Source organism: Malus sylvestris, chromosome 12, assembly GCF_916048215.2.
Source record: "Malus sylvestris chromosome 12, drMalSylv7.2, whole genome shotgun sequence".
NCBI lineage: Eukaryota > Viridiplantae > Streptophyta > Magnoliopsida > Rosales > Rosaceae > Malus > Malus sylvestris.
Genome location: NC_062271.1, coordinates 30,447,646 through 30,473,621, shown reverse-complemented (window position 1 = coordinate 30,473,621; position 25,976 = coordinate 30,447,646). Strand labels below are relative to the sequence as shown.

Genomic DNA, 25,976 nt, shown 5'->3' with positions numbered 1-25,976 from the left:
CAAATGCTACCAGAAACCTGAGAACGGTATTGTTAGAGCTTGGGAAACCGAAGGTATGAGTTGAAAACCAACCCATGGTGCTGCTTCCGGCAAGGCCATAAATAGTGCGATTGGTGCATCAGTCAAATTGAACCCAAGTTTCATCATCGCCGGAATCCACAATTAAGTAAGGCGGATATGGTTTTGAGTCTATGGACATTCATGCAACCACGAAGCAATTGTAACGTTATCTCAAATTAATGACCGTCTTTCATACATTTCAATTTTTTCATAAATACGTGATTGACTTGATATACCAAGGAGGAATCACACCAAGCACACGACTTTATTGTTCAAACAGACTTGCTACATTTTAAAGTACATAATCTCCAAAACATGCATTTACATAAACACATTCATCATCTTCAACACTTGAACACAACCAGCAAACACTGAACTTTCCACCGCAAACGCCGCCGCTGCCGCCTTTGACGATTTTCACTCGGACCCCTTCTCCAAATCCTGCTGAACAGCCTTCTTAGCAGCCTCAAGATCCTCATCAAAAAACATGTCCCAATGGCCATCCCAGGTGATCAAAAACTCAGTATCTTCATAGTACTTGACTCTGTGCACATCCCCCGCCGGAGTAAACAAGTAATCCCCGCCGGTTAGGTCGAACCTTTTCTCTTTAGTCAAATTCCACACGCTCTTTTTCCCCCACAGCACCACCAGATCGTGCCCGAACGTGTGGTGGTGCGCCGGCTCCACGCTCCCGGCCTTAAACCTAACAATCGCCGACGTCGGCGTCTCCCTCAGAATCTTCATCGACCCGCCGGGGATAATGTCGATCGGGTTCAATTCCCTGTTCTTCACCAAACAGCAGATTGCGCAAGAAGCCTCCTCGGAATCCACAATTTTATTAGCCCCTCCAATTTTGGGCATTTCTTGGATTGAATTGTCGAGGAAGGACTCGATTTCGGCCGGCCAGGGTTTGGAGTCGGAAGCGGGGCAGGGGGATTTGAAGGGGGTGTTGAGCCAGGTGTCGAGGATCTCGATGGCGGAGTCCGGTGACGTGGACATGCCGGAGACGGCGAGGACGTTGGAGTTGTTGATGGATCGGGCGTTCTGGGCGTCGGAGGGAGTGAGGCACGTGGCGGCGAATACGCCGGGGAACTTGTTGGCGAAGATTGAGACTCCGACGCCGGTACCACAGGCGACGAGGCCGCGGATCTCCTCGGAATCGGAGGTGGAGGAGGAGACGCGGCAGCGGACGTCAGCGGCGACGGAGTAGTAGGAGGAGGTGCCAAGGTCTTCGACGTCGATGTTGAGGGAGCGGAGGTGGGACACCAAGGCGTCCTTAAGAGAGCAGCCGAAGGAGTCGGCGCCGGCTATGATTTTCAGTGGGCGTTTGCTGGGAGCTTCCTCGGCCATTGACGAACTCTGAAGCTTTGTGAGTGGAAACGGTGGCGTTTCAGAGAGAGTGAGAGACTGAGATCAGTGGGGAGGAAGATGTCTGGACCCCGAGGAATCGAAGTCTTTATCAACGTCACTGTAAACTGTTGTCTTACTTACACGTGTTATGCAATCATTGCACTGGTTTAATCGTATTGCTTATCCCTTTTCTTTTTTTTAGAGCACTTCCAGGAAGCGTCCCAGGTCGCAGGCAATTGGCAATTGAATCTCCATTATTGAATAAAAATTGTTTTTTTCGTAAACATCCTTAAATTGAATAGAAGCAGATTCTCTGCCCTTTTTCTCATTTCTCGTGTTTTTCTGTTTTGTGTGGTTATAGTTAAATCACGTTAATATTTTATATAAAAATAATAAGATAAAAAAAAATTTAATATAAAATATTAATGTTATGACCATACAAACAGAAAAGCACTCTGCATAGCCATAGCAACAGCAATAGATAATAAAATATTAATATTTTTTATTTTATAAAATAATAAAATCTCTTCTTCCCCCATCCGGAAGTTGCAGAAGAGAGCTTTTCCCTTCCCCCCCCCAATCCGAAAGTTGCAAAAGAGAGCTTCCCCCTTCCAAAAAAACTGAAGGTGGACTCTGCGTCCTTTGCAATCAAGAGAGAGATGAAGAACTGCGAGCTCCGCCGGCTTCCGACGAGAATCTTCTGCGCATTGGACCAGGCGATGCTATGATGAGACTGCGATGCGAAGGTCCACGACGCCAATTTTCTGGTGGCACGCCACTCCCGGAGTCTCCTCTGCCACGGGTGCCAGTCTTCGACGCCGTGGAATGCCTTCGGTGAAAAGCTCGGCTACACTTTTTCGGTTTGCGAGAGCTGCGTTTTTTGAGATGCCCCCCACCCCACTTGGCTGACGTTAGCTTGCATCAACCCCCCTCAGGCGCTTGGGCGATGGGCTCATGCCTGAGCTCTCTCACGGGCTCCCCCTCAGCTCAATAGCCTGAATGGGCTGGGGCCACTTTGACAGGCAATTGGATTGCAATTACAGCCAGTCGACAGGGCAAATGCCGCACGCTAGAGGCTAGAGACAACAAATCACAATTATCTATTATTATTGGAATCAGAAAGATTCATAGAGGCATTTCAGCTTTTTCTTGACCATAATTTTGGTTTCCACGCAAGCAACGGGTTTCAAATCCAAGACTTCTAGTTTTTAGTTTTAAGGAAGTCTCGTAATCCGTCATTTTACCACATGATCACCGACTCATGAGTAATGCTTATCCCTTATTGATTACCGTTAAATTAATTTAATTGTATTAAATAAAAAACCAATTTCAAAAATTAAACTAATTTAACAGCAATTAGTGGTACTTCTTTACGGTTGGAAAAAGCCTCAAGTTAGAATTTGTCCTTCCCGCTAATAAAAGGTGAGAATCATAATGTAAATTGCCCAGATGATTTCAAATTTGAATGATAATTGACAAAAGATAATCATTAAATAAGGACTGGAAATATTATCATGGGACTAAACTCTGGAGTGAACCCAAACGAGTGGCTAACATTGTTTAAACCGGGTTTTTTAGAGGTTAGAAACCCCACCCGCCATATCCTTTGGGTTGAATGGGCTCTCTAATCCAACAGGCCCAATTCCTCCAACCAAATATAACCCGACCCGACCTTTGCAGTTCACCAACTGTAATAACGGACTCGGTGAAATATGAACCCGCCAAAACAATGGCTTCCTCCGCTCCCGCAGTCGATGGTAACGGAGCATTCAAATTTCGATTTTCAATTTTACTTCAATTCCTGATCGTTGGTTGCTTTCTGATCCATTTATGACCGTTCATTATCCGGGCAATCCACGGCATCCGGTGCTCCTCCCCCCTCACCGGATAACAACGGAAGCAACAATCACAGGAGAGAAACCCCGCAGGTTTTGAAAATCGCCGTGGAATCACTGAGCTTCTCAGGCCCCTCTCCTCCTTCAACAAAACAACCAGGTACTTTTTTTTCTTCCGAATTTACCCTTCCCCTCACCTTCCACTTGTTTCCCCATGAAATGAACAAGGATAAAGATGGAGAACTAATAAAAAGTTCTTCACAAAACTTTTTTTTTTAATCCAAAAACACTTAGACAACTTTTCTTATTGTTAAGGATAATTTTTGTGCTATTAGGGTAAAAAAATAAAAAAGGAGTCACGCTTCACGGTTTTGAATTAAAAAAATATCCTTAATAATAAAACTTTTGTCTTTAATGATAAGGAAAGTTGTCTAAAAGTTTCTGAATAAAAAAGTATTTCGATGAGCTTTTATCCTCTAAAGATTCAATCTTTGGGATTTTCATGCAAATTAATCTATTCAAGCATTTGATTGTATGTGTAAATTTGAGAATTTGGATTATTTCTATGTGAAATTGTTGAATATGATGTTTTAAATCATCCTTAATTGTACAATCTTCTTGACAAAGGTTGTTCCTTTTTAACTTCTTCTAGTGGTTATGAGCATACTATATGAAGTTATGAACCTTCAATATTGGTCACAATGAATTGTCTGATAAATTTGGTGGTGAAGCGAGCTCTTCGGATTTTGCCTTTTTAATTTTTATGAGACGAATGAAGTGAGTGACAATGAAAGCGATGAGTTTTCAGTTTTCGGCATTGATGATGTCGTAACGATTCTCAAATTTGATTTCGAGAATGCGTATTTCGTAACAGTTACCTACCTATACTGTTTGAATGAGACATTCCTTGTGTATGACTATGTGCATATATATATATGAATGTATCGTTAACCGATTGGTTTCCTTTCTTTTTTGGTTATTTCACACTTCTACTTTGTGTTTGGTAAGAGGGATTTTCACTTCTGCAATTTATACTGAAGATTGTATCTTCGAAGATCCAACAGTTATATTTCGAGGCAAGAAAATTCTGCGGTTCTCTTTTGTTTCACTTGTACTTGATATAAACTGCAACATGCAGACACGTAAAAAGATGTGTCTGCTTGTCAGACACTTCGAATTCGATTGCATGCTCAGTGTTTCCCCTACTTACTTGTTTCTCTTCCCTGGTCATAAAGTTTTTGGTCAATCCGCTAATTTTCATGGTCTTTGGCTGGAGTGACATACCTACAAGGTGTCAAGTTTTATCGGTCTGCAGGACATACCTAAAACTTCCACGGAGGCCTCTCATTTGCATCGATGGAGGTACGTTCTATGACTAAAACTATAAGTTTAAAATGAGAACAAAAGCGCTTTCATATGCTGGATTATTGATCCTTAACATATGGGAGTTTTTCCAGAAATCGATTTCTGTTTTCCGCGATCGGTTTAACAGATTATAAGGCACGCCGGGACCGAGAGCTGGAATGTCTCTGGCCACCTGTTCACACCTGCTTATGGAAGATCCAATGACTGAACAATGTAAGTCTTCGAACTCCGAACGAGGGTCACAATCATTTTACATTAAGATCAATAGGAGTTGCTAATCAGGACCGCCACGGAAAGACCAACATTATGTTCACTGGTACTGGTCGAACTTTCAGTTGTCGACATTCGATTCCGTAGTTCCAACATTTGAAGTCCTGTATCTCGGCGAAACTTGATAGTCTGGTTAGATTTTGCTTCTTTTGATAGTACTAGACCTTACTTTTACTTGGTACGTTTTGTTTTAGGTATTTCTTTGACTTGTGCCAATGTAACGACGTAGGGGAATCCAAATGTAAACATAGTACCTATTTCTGTACTTGGGCTTTTGTAGATGCAGAAGTTTATAGTTGCATATTATTTACGTCAACCGAAATTCTGTCTAGTTTTGTAAAGACATTTCTAATGCTAAAATATACTAGAATACACGTGATTTAGTTGTTATTTTGTTTCATTTCGGGCGCTTTCTACCCATTAGCATCTGGGCAAACAATGTGCTGTGAAAAACCACGGCGAAATTTTCCCGGCAACTTTGTGCTTGTAACTATTGCAGACAACTGCAGAGTCAATAAATCATATTACAATATTTACCAAGTAAAGATGCTAAATTTTTCAATTTTATTTGCTTTCTGCAGCAGAGGAAATGAGGGATGAATTTTTTTTAGTGCTTATGATGATTACAAAGAGAAGCGATCCTCTCCGGATCTCTTCCATCAAGGCTACCAGATCAAATGATTCGGACTTCTGAAATTTCATCCAACGGCCCACCTGTTTTGATCCCTTAAAAGCTATAATAATTTTTTACCGTTGGATAAAATTTTAAAAGTCCGGATCACTTGATCCGATGACCTTGGTAAAAGAGATTTGACTAGATTACAAAGGAGCAGAAGTGTATGTTTGCAATGATGAGGTCCTCATGTTCTTGAGCAGAACTAAACTGTAGGGACAGTAAAGTTGCAATGAGAGCTCCTCATGTTCTTGCGCATAAAGTCGCGGCCTTTCTGTTAAAGGGCATTAAAAAAGGCTACTAGAGAATCCAAAGATGAATAGACTTCAAAATTTGAAAATTATAGTGATTAGACTGTATTTATGTTCTATGTGCAGGCGTAGTTACATTGGTTAGAAATGATGTTTTTTCTCTAGACACTTGAGCGGGTGTGTTTATAATAGAATATCACTTGTATAGAAACAAAAATGCATATATACTTATACAAAAAGGAAGAGAAGCGATTTCAATACGCTTTTGGAAGTTCCTTTTGTTTTGCAGAGCTTATCTTGTAGGTTCTTACTTTTTAGGCTTTTTAGCGAAAATAATCCCTGAGATTTGCATAACACATCACTTTGGTCATGAGATTGAAAATCAATAGAAATGGTCCTTGAGATTGTCCACCATCCATTATTTTGGTTCTTCCATTAAAAACTCCGCTAAGTGTCCTGGAGCACCTGGCCGAAAGTTTGGACAATTTTCAAAACTTCGTAACTCAATCGTTTCTTAATCAAATTTGACCCATAATATATCAAAATGAAGATAGGAAAGTGTAGAAAAAGATTAAACCTATTTGGAAACCCAATGGTTACCGGAGATGGCTGGAAAATAGCCTGAAAGGTGACTGGTCCGCGGGAAAACTGGAAAACTTGCCGGAAACTGGGTAAACTTTAAACGTTCATAACTTCTTCAATACACAACGAAATCGAGTGATTCAAAAACAAAAATCATACTTCTTGACGAGACAAAGAGAATGGTACCTTTCTTGACAGATAAATAGCCCTTTTTGGCTGGAAAAGGTCTCGAAATTGGCTATTTTAGTCTCGAGTTAGCCACTTTCGAGCCATTTTCCGGTCAATACACAGATAATTAACCATCTAGAAAGGTACCATTCTATTCCTCTCGTTGAGAAGTATGATTTTCGTTTTTGAATCACTCGATTTTGTTGAGTATTGAAGAAGTTATTAACGTTTAACGTTTACCCAGTTTTCGGCGAGTTTTCCAGTTTTCCTAAGGACCAATCACCTTTCAAGCTATTTTCCGGCCATCTCCGGCAATCATTGGGCTTCCAAATAGGTATAATCTTGTTCTACACTTTTCTATCTTCATTTTGATATATTATGGGTCGAATTTGGTTAATAAACGATTGAGTTACGAAGTTTTGAAAATTACCTAAACTTCCGGTCAAGAGTTTCGGAACACTTAAAAGAGTTTTTAATGAAAGGACCAAAATAATTGATGGTGGACAATCTCAAGGACAATTTCTATTGATTTTCAATCTCAAAGACCAAAGTGATGTGTTATGCAAATCTCAGAAGCCATTTTGGGTAAAAAGTCTATTTTTTAAGTTTTATTTAGAGGGGTTTGGTCCTATGTCTTGCCCCTCTTTTTCCTGTATTTTTTTTCCAAGAGGGATCAGTTTATCTCTCCCTCTCCCTCTTTGTATTTTCTTTTTCAAGAAGGATAAGGTTTATGTCACCTCTCTTTTTTGTGTGTTTTGTTTTTTTTGCTCTATGAAAAGTAGGACTTATATCCGCATGACTAGATGTAACTTTTTTTTCATATCGATAAATTTCCTCAAGATTCTCAAAAAAACAAAAAAGAAAAAGAACAAAAATAAGGAGAGGTGTGTGGTGAAAGTAGAAAAAGAGTGTTCGGATGTCATTTCCAAAAGGAAAAACACCAGAAATTTACAACATGAAGGAGTAATTATTTCCAATTTCAAACCATCACATTGGAATTTAATAGATAAAGTGTCAATCCCTCTTCCAAGCATACAACAACAGAGAAAACCCCCCATTACTACCACATGACCTAGTTGATGAAGAACATGAACTCCTCCCCCCATCACTACTTTCCTCTGCCCATTGCAGCACGCTCGAGCACGATGGTGATGGAGACAGCGAGGCAATTGACGGCACTGTTGTCGAAGCAGTCGACATTGACAAGCTCTTCCTCATCAACTTCTTTTCAGGACCTACCATTTCCGGCCACACTCCACCATCGCCGACTTGAAATACAAACACACCATGACCGTTCCCATTACTACCACCTTCATTATTAACCCAATTGAAGACATCCCAATAAAATTCAAATTCTACTCCGCCAACAAAAATCTTCTCATTGCCTCTGAATTTCCAAGCCAACCTTTTGACAACTAGGCTTGTTATTCCGTCTACTTTTAGTCGAAGTGTACCTTCACTACACTCTATTCCAATTTCGTGTTTGGATCCCAAGAACTGAGCTCTGGATATGTAATTCCTGTGTCCAAACACATGTTCCCGCCTTGACAGTAGTGCTGGTTTGCCGAGCTTGTGAGTCGGAACTAACCCTGATCGCCCCATCAAATCGTCCAGAAGATCCCCAAGAAAGAATTCAAGCCTTGCATTGCAAGAAATGGCGATGTAGAAGCATGACTCGGCCTCGGCGGAGTTGTGAGTGAAGTCAGCCCGGGTGAAGTCCCAGTAGAGCTTGATTCTTTTGTGTTTGCTGTGGGTTAGAGAGATGGATTTGGAGCCCGGTCTGGTTCGAAAGAACGAGAAGGTTGATGGGTTGAAGGAGACGGTGAAGGAGAACGAGTCAGAGGCATGGATGGTGAGGGAGTGAGAGAAGAAGGTTTTGGACCAGGTGAGAGTGAGATATGTGGGAGAGTTGCAAAGCTGAGTTTGGTATATGCAGGTTATGAGGTTTTGGGGCACTTGAGAGCTGCTTGTGGGTGTGTTGGGCTGGCCGAAACATGCTGGGATCATGATGTTCCAATTTTGATGCTTGTTGCTCAAGCCATAAGCAGTTGGAGAATTGTGTGGGAAGTTTTAAGGTGGAGAGAGAGAGAGAGAGAAAGATTGTGTGTTTAGAGGTCTAAAGGGTTAGTCTCAGGCTTGGTACTGATGGGAAGTTTGGGATATTGAGGCTTTGCTACCTGCTATTTAGACTAAATAATAAGAGCTTTTAGCTGTTGGCTTTTGGCTTTTGGTTTAGAATGTGGTTCGTGGCTTTGAATCTTGAATGATAAAAGTTACAAGAGGATCCCATCATCACAATCATCAGCACCAGTAGCTAAGCCTTACATTCATGTTATATCCTCCTTAATTTGCGCCTTTGACAGGCTTTTGAACTCTCTCTCAGGAATGGGAGTGAGCTGGGCTGCACTAGGGTTTCAGTTGGGTCACAGTTGCAGGTGACTTTTGGATTTTTTTTTTCAGTTTACTTTAAAGGGTAAGTAGGCTCTTTTCTCTCTCTCCCTATATATAATTTGTTTTTCTCTTGTTTTGCCATCTCAAAAGGAGATTTTAGAAGATGGGGCCTTGGGGAAAGGAGAGAGTTCCCCAACCACTTTTGTATGGTAGCTTCAGTTTCAGTCAATCAAGTGGAAATGCATGATATTTGATATCAGGATGACGACACACCAACGAAACACGGCAAGTAGATTGTAGGCTGCAACTTCTTGTATTATTACAAAACAAAAGTATTGAGATGAAATACTTGTAAATAGAATCGATTACAAATTTATAATTCAAAATTAAACGAGATGACATTGAATGTGAACAAACAATTAGTCACATGCAAATAATAGTTTAATGTCCTTAACATTGTAATGTCCCTTGAATTATGTTTAACATGAAAAGTTTGTAATCAGTTTCATTCGGTTTGTGTAATGTTCCCAGGTTGATCAAGATGGCAAGACACCAATATGGGTGTCACTGATGAAACGTGGCAAGTAGATTGTAGACTGCAACTTCTCGAACACAAAAAAAGCATGATATTTTGCTTGGATTTTCAACAACTAATCGTTTTGAATGCCGATAAGCATGCTTAATATTTAGCCAAATGAGGACAAATTAAGTGTCTCTACCCTAGTGATTTAGTGTGGCGCCTAACCTAGTAGGGTGGTGCAGTTTTTGAGGCAGATTTTAGAAGCAACGGGTCTCTTGGGTTGCACGCTGTTTGGCAAATTCCCTGCGTAATCCCGATCTCCCAGCCGAGGATCGTTCTTCTTTTTAGGCTGCATGGATTTGATCCATGTTTTCCAAGATCTGGTTTAGCTACAACTAACCAGAAGGGGCGTTGAGGGGGAGCGAAATGTGCAGTTGCACAGGATCCCAAATTTGAAGGCCCCCTAAATTTTTATCATCTAACATCATGTAATAATGTTATATATTCAAAAATTGATTTTATTAGTATTTTAAAACCGCATTGTGCATTCTTTATAAGAGTTTTTTTTTTTTTCTAAAAAGAAAAACTTGAAGTACAATGAGATACTTTGAGTGTCAATAATAACATCCTAAAAAATGACAGTTTCTTAATTTTATTATAAAAGTGGTTTTGTTTTGATTTAAGTGAATGTTTTATAGTATCAGTACATTGTTATACTTTTTTTTTAAACTTAAAACTATCTTAAGGAGGGCCTTTTTATAAATTTTGCACAGGGCCTCCAAAATCTCAAGGGCGGCCCTGCAACTAACCTACCTAGTTTACCATCCAAACGAGGAGAAACTAGAAAATCTTGGATGCGGGGAGCCATGCTATGTCATATATATGTTCATCCAAGACACAAACCGGCCTATTTTGATGAATTTGAATGCAGGAGTCTCTTATATGTGTTATGGACAGACAGTTGACAGAACGACACCCGCACTTATAAAATACCCCAAAGAATTATTAAGATAATTGATGTGCAATATGTACTTTTGTGCCTATACTTCTATAAACCTAGAACGAAGGTTATAGTTCTGCCAATTATTTCTTTGAGAAAGACAACAATGTTAGAAAACCAGTATTTTATAATCTTAGATTGTTTTGCCAAAATTAGTTTCCCTCCGTATAGGAAACGAACCTCTTATTATGGGGATAATATCATGTCTTGATATTTCTTATTACAGATAATTATGACATTTCTCATCACGTACGGGTGATATATAATAATCTTCCTAAATCTTTCATTACGTGACTTATAGATCTTTTAAAGAAGAGGTTATTTTATCTTGTAAATTTGGCGATTTTTATACTATGTAGTATTGAAATAAAACCATGTATTGTTGTTAAAAGGATCGGCGAACGCCAAAGTAATAAAAATTTATATACCACCTGAAAAATAAACAAGTATTCCAAAATTTTCAGTTTCACATCTTTTTGCAAATATCTTATTCCAAGCATCATTCATTACAATCTTTGGTAGCTATATGTATAGAAAATACCATAAAAATACAAAGATCATGAAAATTAATTGATCTTAGCTATTTGCATTTTCTTTGCCTTTTCATGTTCAGCAGCCCTCACGAGGAGGCTGCCATGTTCAAGCGCCACCAGCACCGGGGAACTCCCGATTCCCCACGCCACCGCGAGCATTGTCTCGGCCAACAGAGTCTTACACTCTTGACCATCGATCACACCATTTTTATCCGCATCGAATCTCTCAAATATTTCATCATGCAGGACGTTGATTTCATCCTTCGGCTGCGACAAGTACCCTATGCCCGGCAAAAGTTTGCCAAAACCTCCATGTCAAGTTTCCCGAAGCATTCCTTGCTGCATTTCTCAAACGTCGCCGTGTCTTCCACAAATCCGGTGACGGTCAAGTTGTTCAGGGCATGAACAACAACGGCACTAGCGCTACTCGTTTTCATTGATCAATCATAGAATTTCAGCTCTTTTGACAGTGTTTTTTTTTTTTTTTTGGTGTAATTTGTGATATGAAGTTATGTTGCCTAGTTTTGTTGACGTTGCTCTAAATATATATAGAAGATGTGGTTAGCTCCTAATTTTAGTGGGTTTTCGTTTAATGATTAGCTATTATTTTAGAAGTTTTGTGTTAGTGGAGCTATGGTGGCTTGTAAATAAAATTCCTTAATTTTCAACCCAATAATGCGCTCTAGCAAGAATAAGCATATTCCCTAATTACGTGGTTAATGCTGTAAAGTATAATTAAGCAGATGGCAAAACAAGCAACTCTCGTGATTCTTACTATTTTTAAGGCATGTTTGGGCAAGAAAAGTTGTAAATCTAAGTTAAAAGAGATTTTTTTTAGATAGCACTCTATATGTGCTTCTATCTAGAAAGCACTCTAAATATTTAACTTAGAATTTTGTCGAAATATTTAATACCTATGTAAACCAATATATATATTCATTCATACAAATTTCACAGAAGGTTGTGTATATTCATCTTTTCAAGCAAATCACATACGTTATAACTTTAACAACTCTATATTTCTTATCTACCATCGTTTTACCCCTCAAACCTTAAGAATTAGAGTCCTTATACAAGCGATAATGAAGAAAGATTTTAACTACTTAAACTACAAATTCTTTGTTAAATTGAACCCATAGTGTTGAATAATATTGGTTCCTCGAATTACCCAAATTATGTCAATGGGTTTCTAATTTATTATCTTAATAAAGAACATACAAGCTCTCTATTTATTTTATTTTTTCGACATTTGACATACATTAATTGATGGAGTTGCAGATATAGATCTTTGTCCAACTCTTAGTTTGGGCCAAGAAAATATGACTATGTTTGTTCCGACTTTTCACAAATATTTTACCCATGGTGTTAAAACCCCTAGTTTTGAGCCTTGTTCAAGAATGAGATTGTCTGCGTTCTTCACTTTTTCGAAAGAGTATTGCTATACTCAATCATCTGCTCTATTTTTCACCCACCTTATGAGCATAATAGGGCACACTCAAGATGAGTAATGCTAGGGACCCCAAAATTTTAAACTAAATCTTGTCAATTAGATAACATGGTTGTTGATGATTGAATTAAAGTATTGATTAACTGCATATTTTCTATTGGTGACACATCATATAATTACAAATTTGGTCTAAAAAATTAGTATAACTAACATTACTCTACTACCATTACAGCTAATAGACTGGTTTCGTAACAAACACAAAAAAAGCTAAAATACTAATAATTAGAAAAATTGCTTAAAACTACTAGTTTTGATACACTAAATAGACGAAATGCATATAAAAACTAGAACTTTAGAACAGCAACAAAGAAAATTGCATATAGCTTATACTTTGCAGGTCGTGTACGCAACATTTATTTCCAATTTGACATTGAGAATGATACAACATTGACTGTGGCAACTGATCATGGTTGCAGAGTTGAATATCACCGATCAGGATGAAACCAGAATAGCAGATATGATTGATGGGGAAATTTCCTTGTTGATATCCGATTGGTAGTCAGGACCAAGGCTAGTGGAAACACCCCGGTTTGCTAATCAAAGGTTTTGTCACAATTGCGTTTCTGATCACACCTCTAATGGTCCCGTGATGGAAGCCAAGGACTCGCAAGCTATTCAATGCTGTAAACACATTGTCCTTCAATGCACGGTGTTTGAGGAGATTACATACCAAGCGGAGTATCATGTGACAGAGGGTGCATCAAATGAATCAATCCAGTCAGACTGCTATCAATACTAAGAAATTTGGGGATAGCAACAACATGAAAATCGCAAACTTAGTTCAATGGGCTCAGGACAGAGTCCTGACAAATAATATGAGAAAATGGATCGCTTAGTCATAGTTGAAGATGATTAAGATCCTAAGTTGAAAAACACTACAACATCGGTTTTTGGAAGCTCGTGATGAGTCAATATTTTACCATTTATTTTATCCTAATCTTAGTATTAATTTATTGGTTATTTTGTGTGAATTTTGATACTTTAAATTATATTTCTACTATAGGTCACTCGACTTCTTCTTGAGCATAAAGTGATCAAACGGACGAATTTTGGAGCGATTCTAATTGGAACATGTTCGTGAGTCCTTCAAAATGATTGTGTCAAAGTTTCATATTTTTCTATTAAGTCGTTTGACTGTGGCAAAGAAAAGAAGGCCCAGCCCGGAGCTTTTCTAGATTGACATTTTTGGACATTTTGGGTATTTTGGAGGTCAAGATTGTATATTTTGAGGGACATTCCTTCTAAGGATTTATAGGGGACGTCTTCAGCTTTCAAAAGAGATCTTTTGGACCAAATTGGAGTTGATTTGGTCGGTCAAATGTCTGATTTTCTGATAAATCCGAATTTCAGTTTAAATAAGAAGCATTTTATTTTCTGTTTTATTAATATATTATATTTCCTAGTTTTATTCTAAGACCTTTTAGAGTTTTATTTTGTAGTAGTATAAATAAAGATATTTAACCATTAGGGTGCGTTTGTTGCACCGGACTGTCTTGGACTGGACTAGCTGCAGGGACTAAGATAGACTGGCTTAGACTAGACTAAGCTGGACTGATTTAGTGAAGTGTTTGGTGCAGCGTCGGACTAAGAAGCAGGACTGCAATATTATATTATTTTATATTAAATTAATATATATATATATATATAATTAAAATTTTATTATATATTACTATTACTTTATCTTTTTCCAATTTTTTTTTAGAATTCTCTTCTTCTTACTTCTACAATGTCTGTAACCATTTTTCACCCCACTTCTCCATCCCGTCAAACCTCTCTTCCTTCTCCATCCCGTCAAACCTCTCTTCCTTCTCCATCTACCTCTTTTCCCGTCAAACCCCACCTCTGCTTCTCATGAATCACAAAACATAAGGCCCAAATTTTACAAGTTTCTCACAGATCACAAAATTCAAATACCAAATTTCACAAATTTCTACTAAATTTCACAAGTTTCTCAGCTTCTTCCCCACCATAAACGAAAACCCCAACTGGTACTTGGGCATTTGGTACGCTTTCAGTCCCGACTTGCATCTGGGTCGCGCACGAACACAGAGATCGACGGCGAGGTTCTGGTGATGGTCGTCTGGTGGTTGCAACCATGATGATTTTGCTGAGAAAGAGAGTGAATTGAACGAAGAAGAAATGAAGGGAATCAGTGGATTGTTTTTCTGGGTGTAGGCGTTTGGGTGGGATAGTAAAGGCCCAATGGAGTGGGCGAAGGTGCGAATCAGAAGGGAGAGGGGCGAAGGCGAAGGGAGACGATGAGGGATCAGCGGCGGGGGAGAGAACGGGACTACCAGTCCACTTGAAATCGAGGGGTCTCCTTAAGAACGTTTAGCGAACCGTTCAGTCGGGGCGAGTCCCCTTTAGTCCCATTAAACTTAATCCTTGTCCAGACCAAACAAGGGACTATAGTCTAGTCTAGTCCTGTCCCCCTTAATCCGGTCAAACAAACGTCCCCTTAGGGTATTAAAGAGAAGGAAGGGGAAGGAAACGCACGCACTACTTCGGAGGATTTGTACACTTCTTTCAAGGTGTTTTCTTTCCATGTTTTTAATAATATTTTGTTTTATGATTGTTTGTAACTAATTTCCTTTGCTAGGAATATGTAGTTTCTTTCCAATTTACTTATGATATTATGCATGCATGTTTTGAATTATTAATCATCATTTTAAACTATCTATGTGTCATAGTGATTCGAGACCATTATGATATTTAGAAAAATAATTTGATGCAATTTTGGTCGGAAGGTTCCTGAAATTTACTTTGGCTTCTTGTGGTTTATAATTGTAATTTCATTTAGGATGAACATCACGTCTTAAGGGTTCCATGGTTTTTCGAAGGGTTTTCATAAAACTTAATGAGTCTTTCATGTTCATATTTGATCCGAACATCTGGACGGGTTGCATGTTAGATATACGTTCTATGTTGGAGGTTTCAAGTAGGATATATATTAGGAAAACATAACCTTCAAAATATGCATGGGTAGTTCATAAGTAATTGGAAGAACTACATAGGATTGTTAAGGTGACGGCGGAACCCTAGTGTTTCTTTAAATTGGTTTCTAGTTGATTTATTTAATTGTTTTTAATTTAAATTCGGTTTTATTATTTTAAATCTCAAAATCAACATTTTCCAAACTTTGTTTTAAATAATTAATTAAGAGTTGGTTTTAAATCCAAAATTTTCATTCAATCCCTGTGGAAATGACTTTGCTTGAGCCGTGTACTCTTGCAAGTATTTTTAAGTGATTTTGTGCTTTTTATCCCTACTTTTGCAGGTGCGAAAAATCCTATCAGCTTGTGTTGGAGTCGACTGGCTGTGATCAGTCGGCCTCGAACGCTTGCCATTTGATCACACTTGTTCGAGTCGCTTCAGCGAGCCCCTCCCAATTGCATACACGTGCAAGGCATTTTGCAGCGAGATTACTAATCTCTGAGGCTTTTGCACTAGGAGAGACAATAGAATCAACGATCATTGCACCGACGGTGTTTGTATGCTCCACTGCAAAAAGATGTCAGACCCGTTTGTTACGGCAAAGTATTGCTTCACGGAGCAGTTCATGGTGAGAAATCTTCAACTTCTGGAGTGAAAATTCAAGTGGTTTTTCTTAGTTATAGTTTTCACTTTCCCAAACTCCCTAGACAACAGTCCACCATTTTAATGTAGTTCCGGCATTGCTTACTACCATAGCTTCATTAGGTAAAGGCTGTTGAAAGAAAACCCATGCATTCAAAGTCAAATACCATAAAAAAATAAATAAAATATAAAATATAAAAAAAAAAAAAAAAAAAACTCAAAGTATGTACTAAAAAGAACTTGAAGAAGTTTTTTTTATTGGTAGACAATGCTTAAAAATGTAACCAATGAACTTACCTGCTAATTTTCCCAAAACCGCTCATTCCAAAAATGCTTGACATGCCATTTCTCTTTTTCTTTTTTTGTTTCATTGTCTTTTGACTGTCTTAATGTGGTACTTTGAATCTTCTGAGTCAAAAAACAACTTTCGTATTCCATTTTTTTGGTTGATAAGAAGCTTAGGGAAGGTGAGGTGAGGCTACCATCTCAGTACTAGGACATTTTACAAACCTCTTTGACAATTTATGAAGTGTTTTAGCCCATTTTTTGGTTTTTACTGATCACCCATAAAGAGGGAATGGCTACAGGCTTTGGTCTAGCAAGGGAACAATCTTTACCAACTCAACTAATTCTCGTTGGCAACTTTCGTATTTTTCTCTAATGCACATGAAATAGGCTTATTAGAGAAGCACTTTTGTATGACTCACTCCACATTAAAATAGAATGATCATGACAATTTCCGTGCACTTTTGTATGGCTCATTACAAGCCTTTCTGCATGAGATGGAGACTTTGATTTTCATATCATTTTTGGGCTCAAAATCCAATCTAGTTTGTAGAAAACAATTTTGGATGCAAAGTTATTACAAGCCCATCCCAATTTTTATAAAAAATGTTTTGGGCTGAATAATTTGAGCATCATCTTTAGCTTCACAGCTTCTAAACAAGGTTTAGGCCCAATAATTAATTACATCAATTAAAACCGTCTTTGGTTGCTACATTTATATAAGTGTAATGTTGGTTAAACTAATTTTTTAAAACGAACTTACAAATTATGTGATGTGTTAGCGATGCGAAATAAACACGTTAATTAATACTTAAATAAAAATCAAATCATCAACAATCACGTTATATAATTTATAAAATTTAATCTAAATAATTGATCTCTCTAATATTACCAAATAGATAATAATCAAGAGCATAGGATCCCCACTATGTACCCTAACCCCCAAACATCACACATGTCCAATTGGCAACACAAAATTGAGTTTATCCCTATGCCAAATTTCTAACATCTTTGTTTTTGGTTAATATAGATTCCACGTGCACCCCAGCCATTGGTACTATACTGCCCTACCCATGCATACCTCCATTTTTGTAACTTGCAATTAACGAATCTAACGGCTGGTAATAGTCTAGCAAATCTGCGAGCGGTTGATAATTGTTTTCGGTTCTCACCAAAATCAAGTTAAATTTTGAAAAATTATAAAAGTAGCTTTCAGATTTTTATTTTAGAATTTGAAAACTTACAAAATCAAGCTGAATATTAAAATCAAATCAAATCAAATAAAATCAAATTTTAAACAACAACTGAAAAGAAAATAGCAATCAAATCGTTTCCAAATAAGATTAAAATAAAATTATGATTGATTTTTAGTGAGAATGTGGTTTTATTTTGGTGGTCAACCATGTTATCACCATATAATGTCTTACCGCAGTGACAGAAAGTAATTATGCTTATAAACAATGTGTGTGTTTAATTCTCACCAATGTCAAGAAAAATATAAACATAATAGAGAGTAACGACTAAAGAGTGAAGTGATTGGTAATTCTTGGTGAGTATACAAGCAGTCCACTATTGCATGTTAAAATTCGTGCGTGTGCTATACATCTTGGTGAATTTGACTACAAAAAAAGGTTCTAGGTATTGAAAGAGATAGGAGAGTGTGCACGAATATAAGTTTAAAGTCCAAGTCTTAAGTCTTTACACAAGAACATTGTCTAAAATATAATACTTTTTCTTGTGGGGGTTGGTATTGAATTTATAAACAAAATGATCTTCTAGAATTAGAGTTTAGCTTCTGGATAAATACAATTTTTAATCATTTGGAAAATACTCTAATTTCTACCTAGCTAGCGACTAAGAATTCGACTATTTCATGAATTAAAAAATTGTATTCATCCAAAAGATACTCTAATTCTAGAAGATCATTTTGTTAATAAATTCAATTCCAACCACTACAAGAAAGAGTATTATATTTTTTAATCCTTTGGAAAATACTCTAATTTCTACCTAGCGACTAAGAATTCGATTATTTCATGAATTAATATGGGCATGCAACTACAAAATTTCAAGGTAAATGGAGCAACGGTACTTGAATTTTAGTTCCATTCGATTTTTGGTCCCTGAACTAAAAATTGTGAATATTAGCCCATGAATTTGTTATGATGTGAAGCAATGGTCATTTTGGCTAACTCATTGAGAACTTTCATCCAAAATAAAGGGTTTAAAGGGACAAACAATGGATGAAAACTTTAACGAAGTTGGCTAAAAAGACCACTGCTTGTACATTATAACAAGTTCTGGTACCAATACTCATGAATTTTTAGTTCAAGTACCAAAGCTCTCTAATTTAGCCAAAATTAAGGGATTCTTGCTCCAACTTTCTCTAAAACCTCTCATTTCTTTACTACAAATCGAACATTATTTACTTTTGTACTTGAAGTTTTACGTCTGATCTCCTCGTCCAATTTTGCTCGTATATAAAAAAAATCGTATAAATTTTGCTAGATTAAATAGTTTTTAGTCGTGATTCATGTGAATTAAAATTTTAATATATCAAAGTTGTGTTAACCAATGCACGTGTTTGGTAGTTTGGCTTAATATGTGCTCTACGTTATTTTAATCCTCCCAAATATTAATTCAACCAATGTATAATGGACTGATTGTACATTCTAATCCCCTAAATTTTGTTTTTGTTTGGTGTACCAACCCCCTTTGATTTTCAAATCTCTCCGTTCTACAGAAAATAAAAATAAAAGTAAAAATAAAAATCTAGTTGCGGCTTCTTATTTTAGCTAAAGGTTGAGATGAAAATTTAAAAATTTCCTGAGATTGATGTACATTCATTTTTTTTTTAATTTACAACCACTTGTATTACAGTGTAATGTTTTTCTTCTTCACTTGTAAGTGTGAGGTCTTCTGTTCGATTATCGTTAAAGGCAAATTTGAACCACATTATTAATAATTCATTGTCAGACTTAGCTCATCCCTTTAGCGTAGATAATATTTTTTGTTAAAAAAAACTACAAAATTATAATATGGGGCCGAACCCGTCGCACTATTTTTTGCACAACTTTTTGACACACATTTATATAGGACTCACTTCGTAATGTACTTCAACTATTCGAACCGTCTATCATTTAGGTTTTTCTTCAAATATCATGTCTATAAAAAATCATCGATTTTTAAAACCACATGACCATTGGATTAAGGGTTTGGAGTTTATTTATATAATCATATTCGTATATTTTCTTCACTACAAATGAATGTCTTAAGAGTTTTGAGTTTGTCCAATTTTTTATAAGAATGATCAATAAATAATATTTTAAAAGATAGACCGCTCAGATCATTAAAATATATTGCAAAATAAACCTTATATAAACGTGGGTCGAAAATGTATATAAAAAAAATAGTGCTGCAAATCCGCTCATTTATAAAACTTATCTATCTGAAAGTACTTTGTTGAATTTTGGAGTCGCCCTTTCGTATATCGTTGACTTGTTACATGTACGGCATTCCTGGATTCAACATCAACTAGTCAAACTTGGTAATTTATGATTCAATATAAATAATATATATATATATATATATAAAATTATATATTACCTTTCCATAATGTATGTTAATCATAAATTACAAATTTCTAATCTCTTTTTTGATTGCGAATAAAAGTATAAGCAGAAAAGTCGTCCATAAGGCATTACGTAGTTAAAAAGAAGAAGATCTAAATATAGAATATATGCACTAATTTGAACTCAAACCTCTTTGGTCTCCAACATAGAAGAAATTAGGTTTAAATCCTTCTTTTTGCTCCTCCATTGATTAAAATCATATTCATTTTCAATTTTTTATCAAGGTCCTTGGGTATTAATAACATCATTAATTATTTGAATAAAAAAATATTTTTATTTTTAAATATATTCTTTTAGTGTTAAAAATGTTACAATTAATATATTTATATTTATGGCTAAATTTTTTATCATATATTTTTATTTTTAGTTTGTACCTATTTTTAATTTGTACCATTTTTTTTTCATTTTTAATCTGTACCCATATATTAGTTTCTTTTTGTGCCCATATATTTTAAAGTTTTATTTGTGTTTGTACCCATGTGTACACCGTCACGTGACATTGTATATTTAATCAATGATAGAAAAATTACATATGGTATATTTATGTTTTATGCCTAAACTTTGTATCATATATTTATATTTTTAGTTTGTACCCACTTTTAATTTGCAACATTTTTTAAAATTTGTAGTATTTTCTTTTTAGTTTTATTTTGTACCCATGTATTAATTTCTTTTAGCGCTTATATTTTTAAAAAATTCATTTGTACTTATAATTTTTTAATTTTTTATCTGTACCCTAATTTATTACCCATTCTTCTTTATTAATGTACCACTTTGTTATATGTGAAATGTACCAATTTTTTTGTAAAATGTTCCAATTTTTTTAACACTATGGATACATTCTTTTGCCATTTATTATTTCTTATTTTTACATAAATTTTATCCATTTACATAGTTTTTATTGTAACCGTTTCTAATAGTATTATAATGAGGGATTTTAAATTTATAGGATTATAAATTTCATAAAATATCAAACAATTAATGTCAAAACTATAAAAATATAAATATTAATTGTAATATAATGAGGTGTACAAAGTCAATCAACTTTGATCAAACTTTGAATACCATTAAGGTTTTAGTTAAAGAATGTTTAAGGTTAGAGATCGCATCCAAAGTATCCCTAAATTAAAAAACTAAATATGAAAAATGGTGTGTGACTTGGCTCTAGATCCTTTTTCTAGGAATCATAGGGATCCCGTGATCGTGATCGTTTATCGTAAATTGTGCCGTCAGTTTTCGTTATGTACAATTTATATTAATTTTAAATTTTAAATTTTGAAATAATTTCTGACCGTTCGATGTATGATAAATGGTCACAATCATATGATCATTCGGAAAAGGATCCTTTTCCGTAATCAAGTGTACTTTTCCGTACGAAAGCTGCATAGTGCATTGTTATTTTTTTATTTGAAAATATGAAAGCTGCATGACACTAGCTGTATAAATTATAGTGTATGGACGATCTCTTGCCAAACACTATCGGCAAATACTACATATTATATATGTGTATGTATTTGCTGGAATAAAATTAATTAAAATAATTATAGGAGACAGATAAGCCTATAAGTAGAGATCCATTCTGGAACTCAGTATACGGAATCCAACTATCTTCATTAGTTCGTTCTGCTTGTCCATCTCACATTAATCAAAGGAGGGCTATGATTTCACACAAGCCAATGACCCATAGTTCTTGATCCTTAAGCGTTGAACATTAAGATCCAAAGAGAATCCAAATTCGATTCTCATTTTCCATGCATGCATGGCTTTACTTCTGATTTGATCTTACCTCTTGGGGACCTAATTAAAGACACAACATTTACCTAAAAATGCCTAAATAAAGAAGCACTGAATTATGTAGACGTGAACGATCGAAAAATAAAGTTTCTGCATGCAATGATACACACCCAGTACGTGGTTGTACAAAGAGATTGCAGCCTCACTCCTTAGCTAAACCACGTGGCCAATCTTTTCCCTGGTTGAAAATGTTGCCTCTTTAGGAACACAAGATGACATGATCGTAATGTACACAAATCTTAAATGAAAGTATTATGTCGGTTATAGAGTAAATATGTATCAATATTGCTCAAGCGATGTGTTGGGTCAGTCGGTTAAGCACGAGTGTGAGAGTCTCCTGTCATTGATGTGAGTCGGTCCTGCCAAACCATTGAGCTTAACATTTATCAGATGTTTGATCATTGTGTTTTGTTCATGAATAGATGTAGCGATAACAAAACACAAATAGCTATCACAAGTCACTTCCATGTCCTCTATTATTTTCTAAAAGATAGACATGCATAGACCCTAATGGTTTGATGGATTTAAAACTTTAAAACAAATATTCACGACCTTTGATTTTTACATGATGCATTATTTATCGAACTTGAGTTGGATTCTCCTCCCTTCCATTTCTCCTTTCCTCCTTTGTTAGTTTTCTCTTCTTTTTCCTCTCTCTACAAAGAAAGTAAAACAAGATGATAATGTGGCTTAATTTTGAGCATTCAAATAAGAGGGGAGAGAAGAGAGGGGGGAATGGGTGGGGAGAGGATACAAATCCGATTTATGGATCATTTCATTCAGATTTCCCTTAAATTAAGAATTTAATAAACAACATTGCATTACTCATGTGATTTCCTTAAGCATGTTTTTTCTTTCTTTTTATACATTAATATTTTGCATCGAAAGAGTGGAAGATTTGAGTTAAAATACATAATGAACTAACATAATAAATTGATACTGTACTTGTCATTCACGCAAGTCGAACTTACACCCTAAAACCGAAAATGTAAATGATTGAAGTATCTTTTGAAGTTAAAATCGTTTCAGTAGCCTGCTGGTAGTTAATTATTCACTCTCATTAATAATTCATTTTAATTTTAACTAATCTAATATATATATCCTCCAAGTCTCAAGGAAGCAAGCCAACCATGTGGCCAATAGCCAAAAAAATAAAACAAGTGGCACTTTGAAAAGGATATCACAACACAATAGCATATGCGTTGTAACTGTTTAGGTCTGAGAAAGTCACATGAAAATATATGCGAGTCCAAAACCCTAGCCATGCACACTGCCTTTTCTTAATTGTTATTTTGTTTTTCTGCAAATTTACCAGATTCGTGATTTCTTAATTCTCTTGTGTATATACGGACGTATTTTTGTAAAGTGCAAAATAATATTTACGGTAAAGATAATATTAGACCATCTCCAACCTTGGGCTAAATGACAAATTCCTCCCCCCCCCCAAACCCAATCCAACCCAAGCCAAATCTTTGGGCTAAAAGCCAAATGCCAATTGAGGGCCAAATTTCCCCCAAGAAATAGCCCAAAAACGTGTGGACTCTCTCTTTCCCAGCCCACTCTCAGGCCGGTCACTTGCGCCACTCGCCCCACGCGGGCGTTAGCCTTCAGCGCCCGACAGGGTGGGACCCACTGTCAGGGCTGCTGTCGGAAGCAATTATGAGCCCAACGGCTTTTTTGTTCATCGGACGGTTGGCATTATTGGACCGTTGGTTGATCCAACGGTCTATATTCAAATTTAATTTTTTTAAATGTTATTTTAAAATACATTGAATCCAACGACTGAGATCAAATATAATCAAATCTAATGGTAAAAAAAAAGATTTAATGGCCCAAATTTAAATTCAACGGCTAAAATAATTTAAAAAAAAAATGAAGGCTTGCTTTGTGGAAAAATTTAGTGATTTTTCAATATTTATGGGAATTAAAATATTTTTTAGATTAAAATGTTCATAAAATTAATTTACGATAGTCTACATAATTTTTTTTTTAAAGTTAATTTAAGAAAAAAATTAGCCTAAGTTCATTCTTTAATAATTTCGGGCTAAAATTTTAGGCCAGAAGGGTTGGAGCAAAAAAGTTGTTTCTGGGCTAAAAGCTAAATTTTCCAGGCTAAAAAAATTTGGCTTTTAGCCCAAGGGTTGGAGATGGTCTTAGGGAGACCATCTATTTAAATTATATTTTGTAAACTATGTTGATGAGAGATTATTCCTTAAGTATTGATTAATGTACTTATTTCTTATTGGTGACATATCACATGATTTATGTCACATCCCGGCCCAGGGTGGATCACTTCCCGGGCCCGCTCCACCACTGTAGCACGATATTGTCCGCTTTGGGCCCCGACCACGCCCTCACGGTTTTGTTTATGGGAACTCGCGAGCAACCACCACCACTTCCTTTCAATGATCTCATAAGGTCCTATGTACTTATTTCACCTGTTATAATGTTGCATCCTTATTCTGTTATTGACGCTTATAACATGACATACTTTCTGGTTTTTGATAAAGATTGTGATTTGAGATATCTGAAGAATTATATGCATATTATGTTATTTTCTGAGAAAGTATACAGGTTTTACAGCGAGGGGTTAGAAATGTTATTAAATGAAGTGTTTTCAAAAAGCTTTGTTTTACTAACCCACTCAATTTTGTTTTGCACCCCTCCAGGCTCTAGTTAACGGTGTGGTGGCTCACGAGGATTCCCACGGCATTCTGACAGACTACATAAATGTAGGACTCACCTTCGGGTGTTGTAATTTAGTAATGTTCCTACTTGACTGCTCCTAGTACTTATGCTCTGAATATGTGTGTTTCACACTTAAACTTACTCTAGCATGCTAGTTGGATATTATTGCTAGTAGTTGGTTTTTATTCCTTCTTATTTCTCTTATCTTTTGCTTCCGCATCGCACTTTTGGTTACGTCACGCTCACGTGACGGCCAGCACGCCTTGATTCTAGGATCGGGGTGTGTCAATTTACAAATGTGTTTAAATAGATGATCTCTCTATTATTATCCTGTGTGCAGATAAAGGTTGGAGTGATAATAGATCGGAGATTATGAGATATAAAAGTCCATTAACAACATTGATTATCTTATTAAATAAAGAATTGAAAAAAAAATCTACTCCATTAACAAATGAAGAAACTTTGATGTCTATCCAGCATCTACAGATCTTGACAAATGCTTCTCAACTCAAGAGATGGATTCTTCTACCATATTATTTATGGCCTGAAAAATGCACTAACAAAATTATGAGACATTCACATAAAAATAACTGTTATGAATTCAACTACAGTAAAAGAACAACTCCTGAGGAAGAAATTTCGTCAACCCTCATCCTCATGTGACGCTCGTGTGATATACAAAACTCGAAACACACGGTGTGCGTATTTTTTTTTGCTCTGAAATCAATTAGTAATGTTTTCTTTTCAAAATAGATTCATAATCACTTATCTTTTGTTATGGTAAAAGAAAGATTTATAGTCATTTCAATTTCGTTCAACAAACATGTGTGTTGAGTGTTTGAATTTTTTAGATTTACCCTAGTACTAGGTCTCTAGCTACTCACACAAATTCAAAATTAAACAAAATGAATTTATTCAGAAATATAGGATAACGTCGATAGAAAAATAGTATGTATGACTATAAACATGGTTCAAGTTTCAAGTGGACACTTTGTTACCAGTTGCTTTTTAGCCACACAAATCTGCATGTTCACCACATAATTTACAATAAGATCATTATTGAAATGATGTTACATTGTCATGTAAAAAAATGTTTACACATATCAATACATTATTAATCAAAATGACACGTGACGCTAAACTCATATCATGTCAATGTTATTGACTCGACTCAGGCAAAGTATTGGTATATTTATTAACCATGTGGATGTGGAGCTATACTCATCCACATGTGGTGTGGGTTCAATTTCCACTGGTGTCAAGAAAAATAAACAGGAGGTCAAGGGTAACTACCAAAGAGTGAAGCGATTGGTAAATTCCTGGTGAGTATACAAGCCGTCCACTATTGCATTTGCATGTTAAAATTCGTGCGTGTGCTATGCATCTTGGTGAATTTGACTACAAAAAAGGTTCTAGGTATTGAAAGAGAAAGGAGAGTGTGCACGAATATAAGTTTAAAGTCCAAGTCTTAAGTCTTTTCACAAGAACATTGTATAAAA

General features: G+C 36.1%; 2 protein-coding genes, 1 long non-coding RNA gene and 1 pseudogene across 3 annotated transcripts; 1 reads left to right on the top strand and 3 right to left on the bottom strand.

Annotated features, from left to right (window-relative positions):
* Positions 1 to 306: 306 nt before the first annotated feature.
* Positions 307 to 1,600, bottom strand: LOC126593775 (DNA damage-repair/toleration protein DRT102). Its single transcript, XM_050259888.1, has one exon. It carries the CDS (start codon positions 1,408 to 1,410, stop codon positions 478 to 480), a length of 933 nt encoding a protein of 310 aa, XP_050115845.1. The 5' UTR covers positions 1,411 to 1,600; the 3' UTR covers positions 307 to 477.
* Positions 1,601 to 4,003: 2,403 nt separating this feature from the next.
* On the top strand, positions 4,004 to 5,270 carry LOC126593776 (uncharacterized). The gene is made up of 2 exons (XR_007613025.1): positions 4,004 to 4,607; positions 4,703 to 5,270. It is a non-coding gene; the product is annotated as an uncharacterized LOC126593776 (long non-coding RNA).
* Positions 5,271 to 7,446: 2,176 nt separating this feature from the next.
* Positions 7,447 to 8,804, bottom strand: LOC126592644 (uncharacterized). Its single transcript, XM_050258400.1, has one exon. It carries the CDS (start codon positions 8,559 to 8,561, stop codon positions 7,569 to 7,571), a length of 993 nt encoding a protein of 330 aa, XP_050114357.1. The 5' UTR covers positions 8,562 to 8,804; the 3' UTR covers positions 7,447 to 7,568.
* Positions 8,805 to 10,922: 2,118 nt separating this feature from the next.
* LOC126591895 (uncharacterized) lies at positions 10,923 to 11,470 on the bottom strand (annotated as a pseudogene).
* Positions 11,471 to 25,976: the final 14,506 nt, after the last annotated feature.

What these genes read in the sequence shown, in the direction of transcription:
- LOC126592644 (XM_050258400.1), bottom strand. Translation starts at nt 8,561, where the DNA reads ATGATCCCAGCATGTTTCGGCCAGCCCAACACACCCACAAGCAGCTCT.
- LOC126593775 (XM_050259888.1), bottom strand. Translation starts at nt 1,410, where the DNA reads ATGGCCGAGGAAGCTCCCAGCAAACGCCCACTGAAAATCATAGCCGGC.